At 36.6% G+C, this 7813-nt stretch overlaps 2 protein-coding genes across 2 annotated transcripts in view; both read right to left on the bottom strand.

The window, feature by feature from the left end:
- LOC144448223 (uronyl 2-sulfotransferase-like) lies at positions 1-4704 on the bottom strand. The gene is made up of 2 exons (XM_078138377.1): positions 4617-4704; positions 1-1067 (listed from the first exon to the last, which is right to left on the bottom strand). The coding sequence occupies exons 1-2, from the start codon at positions 4624-4626 to the stop codon at positions 1-3; spliced, it is 1077 nt and encodes a 358-aa protein (XP_077994503.1). The 5' UTR covers positions 4627-4704.
- Positions 4705-7389: 2685 nt separating this feature from the next.
- Positions 7390-7813, bottom strand: part of LOC144448398 (dynein light chain roadblock-type 2-like) — a 5729-nt gene continuing 5305 nt past the window's right edge. Inside the window, exon 4 of the mRNA XM_078138626.1 lies at positions 7390-7671. Coding sequence (XP_077994752.1) covers positions 7634-7671 — 38 coding nt within the window. The 3' untranslated portion in view covers positions 7390-7633. The remainder of the gene's footprint in view (positions 7672-7813) is intronic.

Here is a 7813-nt window from a genome sequence, read left to right on the forward strand (position 1 = left end):
CTATGGATTACTTATAACGCCTTCATTAATCAATTGTTGTTTAATTAGTTCAAATCTTCGTCGAATGAAAAAGTAAAATTCATATTCCAAGCTTAATCGTTCTCTCATGATCCTTTTCACTTCGTCTGAGGGTTCTTTCCTCTGTATCGACTTATACGACTCTACTAATCCTTTCTCTCTGGTTTCACGGTATGCGTCTGTCGCTCCCTTGAAGAACTGTGGAAGCACGCCCTCAAGGACCGAAAGGGTAGAATTGAAATCTTCGAGCACGCCGATGACGATGTAATGATTGATAACATTCTCTTTAGCAGTTTCCAAGGCCCATCTCGTCGGTACATCACATCTCGGATCTTGTCCACAAAAATAGGGAATGATAGCAAAGATGGTGGTGGCGTTGCACTCTGTCTTATCCAACAAAACACAATCGTCAAACGTCTGATCTGGATTTTGAACATTATCAACCGGACGGGAGGAAATTCCGTCACCAAATCGTGTGTAGTAGTAAAATGATATAGTACGATTTAACGGGTCACGGATCAAATTAATCCAGTGGGGTTCCTCTGCACCAAATTGACCAAAATCAATGAAATTTAAATGTCTGTTATATATAAACGGCGGATCATAGGAATCGACCTCGAAAGCAAATTCGGCCTTCTCGTGATCCTTCAGACGTTTCTTATCAAATACTTTACTCTTAATGTGTGGAAATTTCAGTCGTTTAGATAGAAGATCGATCGTGTGAACCAAACTTCTACTTCCACACTTACCAACACGGTTAAATACCAATCTAGACATATTACCAGTAGTCGCTAGGTCCAGTGGCAGTCCTTTCGAAGCATCCAACAATGTTTGACGTAGGTGGGAATCACGTTCGGTTTTGGATTCAACCCTGTAAGTGTTTGCGGATCCAATGTCACCAGTTGAACGGTATTGCATCAAAGAAAGTTGTATATCGAGGCTGTTTAGAATGTAAGTAAGCAATATCGTTACCATGACAACTGTGAGAATGAGCTTGGTAGAAAAGTAATGTCCTTGAATCCGCACCATTGTTGCAATTATCGGAAGATCTGAAATAACAGAATATTTATGTTAAACATTTCAAAAAAGCGAGATCAAAATGACAGAATTCATATTTTAATGTTTCGCTACAAGCAGGTAAAAGTCGCCACGAAAGATGGTAACATCATATTAAAGTGTAACAGTTGTCATGTGGATGACAAAAGGGTATTTATTTTGGATTTTTAATTTCTAAAACAACTTTACTAAGTTTCTCTACTTGAAAGAATTCATGTGTAACAACACCATTAAGGCTTTGTTTGTAACCCAATGAATTGCAACTTTTTAAAAGGTGTAAATGCCTGTAATTGTACGTACAATTACAGGTTCTACATACTATGGTGATGTTTTTACAATTTCATTGAGTTTAAAACATGGACTTCATGGTTGATGCTGTTTCACATGATTGTTATTTTTTTCAAAGTAGGAAAGCATGCTAAAGTCGTTTTATGAAAGACATATCCAAACTGAATACCCCATTCGTCGTCCATATGTGACCGCTAGATTTTAAGTTATCTCCATCAAAGATTTGGCATATGTAAATATATTCCATCCAAGGAAATTTGAGGTCACAAGTCGCAACTCGGAGTTTCACGCTTTTGTGATCTTCAGACGAATTGAAGATCTGAAAAGAGCGATCGAAACTCCGAGTTACGACTTGTGAGCTGAGCTGAGCTGAGCTGAGCTGAGTTTGGGTTTGACATATGGGTTGACCTCGATTTACTTGGATTATGTTTACAATATTTCATTGCTAACTATCAGGTCACAGGATAGAGACGGGAGTGAAATATTTAAATAAAAATTTGTTACTAAGACCGGGAATCATACCCTAAAAACCCAGTTTTCCCTGAATCACATGTCCAATCCAATGTCAAAATACATGGAGGGTATTAATAACAAAAATCATTGCTAGGTTCAAGCCTATTTTGAAGAAAAAACAAAATTGTAGTACCGTACTGGAGTGTACAGGTAGTTATTGTGTATAGTGGTACTGACTAGTATGGAACGCACTTGGTGATATTGTGTTGTCATGTTGTCGCAGTGGCAGAGCGCAAAACTATATATATATATATATATATATATATATATATATATATATATATATATATATATATATATATATATATATATATATATATATAACTCGGTGAGTATCAATCTGCTAAGACAGTGCTCTATACCGCAGTGGCAGAGCGTAATAGTTTTGGTAGTACTGGAACTCTTTCTTGGGTGAAAGTACTGGAACTCTTTCTTTTGAACTCTTTCTTCACCCAAGAAAGAGTTCCAGTACTACCAAAACTATATATATATATATATATATATATATATATATATATATATATATATATATATATATATATATATATATATATATATATATATATATATATATATATATATATATATATATATATATAGTTTTGGTAGTACTGCAACTCTTTCTTTGGTAATACTGGAACTCGGAGTTTCACGCATTGCGCGATCATCAGACAACGCTCTGCCACTGCGGTATAGAGCACTGTCTTAGCAGATTGATACTCACCGATATATATATATATATATATATATATATATATATATATATATATATATATATATATATATATATATATATATATATATATACACACACATAGTATTACATACATACATACATACATACATACATACATACACACATGCACACACATGCACACACACACACACACACACACACACACACACACACACACACACACACACACAAATATATATTAATTTTGCATAAAATGTGAATACTACTTAGATGATTACTGACTGAATATTCCAACCGTATTATTGTGTGCTACTCTGAACTTTCAACTGATGACCTGGCGTAATGATTGTATAAATTCCATATGGCGGGTTTAGAAGTCTTACACAAAATAGACAACCAGTGAGCTTTTGAACCATTTACTCATTTTTTATGTAACGATAGATGACTGTTCCGACTAACATTTACCCTGTTTATTGTACAGCTAAAAATAATCGTGTGTCATCTTGTGTACAGCAACAGACAAGTATGTGTGTTAGTTATCTGTGTACAGCCACAGACAAGTATGTGTGTTAGTTATCTGTGGTACAGAAAACAATAAAATGAAAGCGTAAAAGTTGTGTTCCGGTTCATTGTATACATGTGTGTTTTACAGGGAACAGTCCCTGTCAGTATTTGAGAGTCCTTTAATCTTTAATGTAGGATAACAGAAGTCGGGACAGTATGAACGATTGGATTTAAAGTGCCGGGCCTCAAATCTCACATGGGCTATTTATGTTGGAGTACCTGAAGGAGGTGTTGCGGCTCGTCGCAATTCCGTATTTCAATAAACAAGATGGCGCCACATTCATGATTTATTCATAGTGAACGCGGATTACTATAAACCAACTTTTTTTGTTTGTCAGAACAGCTGTGTACAGATTTACAAATTTGTACAGTAACTACAATATACTAAAAAACCAATTTGTCGTGATCTTTAAATGAATGGAAGAAACATTTCATTCAGTATTGATTTATGTCCAAAGTTAAACAAATCTCGGGGACCGGAGCTTAATAACCTTTTCATAAACAACGTTGACACAAAACAGTTTATTACGTTCCAAAAGGTAAAATGGCGTGAATTGACGTCTGTAGACATGTAAATGTAAATGTGTGTTTTATTACATTCCAAAGGGTAAAATATTGAGAATTTACTTTGACTTCCATGTAACTTATTCTGTCAATCTTTGGTAATTTTTTAAAATCTCATTTCAGAGAAACCATCTTCTGAGATTATAAACTTAATTTACATATTAGGGCAGTCTGCAAAATGTGTTCGTCTTCTTCATATGTGATTCGTTTACTACATTTCCACTTCATCATACTATCTGAGAAATATTGTGACCAACGAGTATCTTGTCATCGGAAGCAAATTGTCGGAAATAAATTCTGTCAAACAAAATAAAATTCCGACCTACCTACCCTATGTTCTGAAGTCATGTTATAGGAAAGTCAGCCATGTTTGTTGTTGCTGACAATGCCGTTGGATATTTACACAAGCTTCACATTCATTTACAGTACCAGATACATCAGGTTTAATTCAGTATTATTTCATAAAATGTTACTTTTTTCGCGTATCTTTGGCTAGTCTGGCCATAATAATATTATATCGGAGTTAAACGTAGCTTGGCTATTTACGTAAATGATGACATTTTGATTTGCCACCTTCACTCCCAAATAATAATTCGAAATGTGACACTGAGTGGCCAAATATCAACCAATACTTGAGTTTTCAAAACTGTCATACATATACATGATTGTTCGTTTGATTAATAGTATTGTGGGTCTCAGTATTGTGACGAGAAAATCAAGAAAAAACTTGTGACATGAAAGTATAATATTCCTGTCTACATTTCAAATGTAATTTATATAAGCATATAACCCTGTGCGTAATATTAGTACAGTTGACTTGAGTTGTTGACACAGATAGCTGGAATGTTAATACATATTTGTAACGTGGCATTGACCACATACCAAAATATAACACAAGTAAAAACAATGAACTCACATTTACACATCAAAACATCGACGATTTTAACCGTGGGAGATCCGGGGGAGATCAGACAAGTCTTCTAACAGGTCCACCAAATCGTTCAGGGCACATAAAAGTCGTCTGCTCAGTCTTTGTGTGAACGTTATGTCAGCTGTCAGCCACTAATCCTCGACACAGTACAGAATTCATAGTGTGTTCTTTCAAAATACATTTTATCCACTCATCTGATGCTCAACTGACACAGATTTAGGTCAAAGGTCAAGATGTCCTGCCAGAGTTGTATTATATAACTATTTTAAGGTCAATTGATTTTTTTCAACTAAAGCCATTAAATTGTAGATAATATGATGGCGGGCAGGCTTTCGCTTGTAAATGTGCCATCCAAAATGTATATACAAATATTAAGCCTAGTAGGTTAGATCATAGACCCTCCACCAACGTTGTGTCTATGGTTACATCACAGACCCTACACCAACGTTGTGTCTCTGGTTACATCATAGACCCTCCACCAACGTTGTGTCTATGGTTACATCATAGACCCTCCACCAACGTTGTGTCTATGGTTAGATCATAGACTCTCCACCAACGTTGTGTCTATGGTAACATCATAGACCCTCCACCAACGTTGTGTCTATGGTTAGATCATAGACCCTACACCAACCTTGTGTCTCTGGTTAGATCATAGACCCTCCACCAACGTTGTGTTTATGGTTACATCATAGACCACCCACCAACGTTGTGTCTATGGTTACATCATAGACCCTCCACCAACCTTGTGTCTCTGGTTAGATCATAGCCCCTCCACCAACGCTGTGTCTATGGTTACATCATAGACCCTCTACCAACGTTGTGTCTATGGTTAGATCATAGACTCTCCACCAACGCTGTGTCTATGGTTACATCATAGACCCTCCATCAACGTTGTGTCTATTGTTACATCATAGACTCTCCACCAACGTTGTGTTTATGGTTACATCATAGACCCTCCACCAACGTTGTGTCTATGGTTACATCATAGACCCTCCACCAACGTTGTGTCTATGGTTACATCATAAACCCTCCACCAACGTTGTGTCTATGGTTACATCATAGACCCTACACCAACCTTGTGTCTCTGGTTAGATCATAGACCCTACACCAACGTTGTGTCTATGGTAACATGATAGACCCTCCACCAACGATGTGTCTATGGTAACATGATAGACCCTCCACCAACGTTGTGTCTATGGTTATTTTAGATCATAGACCCTCCACCAACGTTGTGTCTATGGTAACATGATAAACCCTCCACCAACCTTGTGTCTCTGGTTAGATCATAGCCCCTCCACCAACGTTGTGTCTATGGTAACATGATAGACCCTCCACCAACGTTGTGTCTCTGGTTACATCATAAACCCTCCACCAACGTTGTGTCTATGGTAACATGATAGACCCTCCACCAATGTTGTGTCTATGGTTATTTTAGATCATAGACCCTCCACCGATATTGTGTCTATGGTTAGATCATAGACCCTCCACCAACGTTGTGTCTATGGTTACATCATAGACCCTACACCAACCTTGTGTCTATGGTTACACCATAGACCCTTCACCAACGTTGTGTCTATGGTTACATCGTAGACCCTCCATCAACGTTGTGTCTATGGTAACATGATAGACCCTCCATCAACGTTGTGTCTATGGTTAGATCGTAGACCCTCCACCAACGTTGTGTCTATGGTTAGATCATAGACCCTCCACCAACGTTGTGTCTATGGTAACATGATAGACCCTCGACCAACGTTGTGTCTATGATAACATGATAGACCCTCCATCAACGTTGTGTCTATGGTAACATGATAGACCCTCCACCAACCTTGTGTCTATGGTTAGATCATAGACCCTCCACCAACGTTGTGTCTATGGTTACATCATAGACCCTCCACCAACCTTGTGTCTATGGTTACCTCATAGACCCTCCACCAACGTTGTCTCTATGGTTACATCATAGACCATCCACTATCGTTGTGACTATGGTTACATCATAGACCCTCCACCAACGTTGTGTCTATGATTACATCATTACTATACTAGTTTAATGGACTGAAGTCAGTACTAAATTCTGGTTAAACACGTAGAAATATAGTGATGAATGAGTTACAGACTGTAATCATTGGGGGTATCGTAATCCCACTCAATGATAGAACAAACATTCCTATTATATCATTATATTACCTCTTTATGAGGATACACGTATTGTATGTTTAAGGTATTTAATCAAGTATTGCCATATTTATAGTAAATGACTTGTCTGTTGGTTTTTACAGGTTCGGCTACTAAAATTATAGATTGTTTACCCGTCCTTGCGTAGGACAAATTAAACACAGTGGTATGTATAGTTCTTACATGATGACGTCATTCCCCTTGCCAATCGTGAACCTGATGTTGTCTGAGAACTTTACCTTGTTGTTCGCTCTTACTAATTCAAATCTTTGCTTTAATATATACAACAGTAATTTAGCGTTTATTTTTTCAGTCTAAATTTTCGTGGAAAGGAGTCAAAAATACTTTTAAAAGTGGCTTCGTTATTTGTAGGAAAGGATATGACACTACAAACTCTGAATTTATAAAAATACAGTCAATCAAATCTACAAAACCGTTTTCGAATACAAACTTTTATTTGTGACAACTAAAACCACATTAATACATGAATAGACAGAGTTGTACAATAACAAAGAAAAGGATAGAATGAACACGTTTTATCCAAAATTAGCGACCAACAAGCAATATTGTATCTCAAAATTTGCTTATTACATTACTGGTTCATGTAGATCTTTCTAATGGACTAAACTTTGTGATCGAAATAAGAAACATGGAAAATTGGCTTTTAGTTTGTCGAAAAGCGCATTTCATAGTCACGATAAATCTGTAACATATGATCTTTGTTATATTGGTAATGCATCACTAGATGACATATTTTATTGACAAGTATCACGAATCACTTTTTACACGTGCCCATAACATGACAGATTGAGTGTTGAAGTCTCAACTTACTACAGACTCTGTATTACGATGAGTAGATAATCCTTGTCTGTAAAAAAGGAAACAAGACAAATTTATAACAAGGTCAAGGAACAATATTCACTTGACAGTACCACGTATTCATCAAATTCCTGCTTGATTTCAGGATTGAAACACTTGAATATTAATTGTCCGTTACCAAACAATTAACT

This window comes from Glandiceps talaboti, chromosome 17 (genome assembly GCF_964340395.1).
Source record: "Glandiceps talaboti chromosome 17, keGlaTala1.1, whole genome shotgun sequence".
Lineage (NCBI taxonomy): Eukaryota > Metazoa > Hemichordata > Enteropneusta > Spengelidae > Glandiceps > Glandiceps talaboti.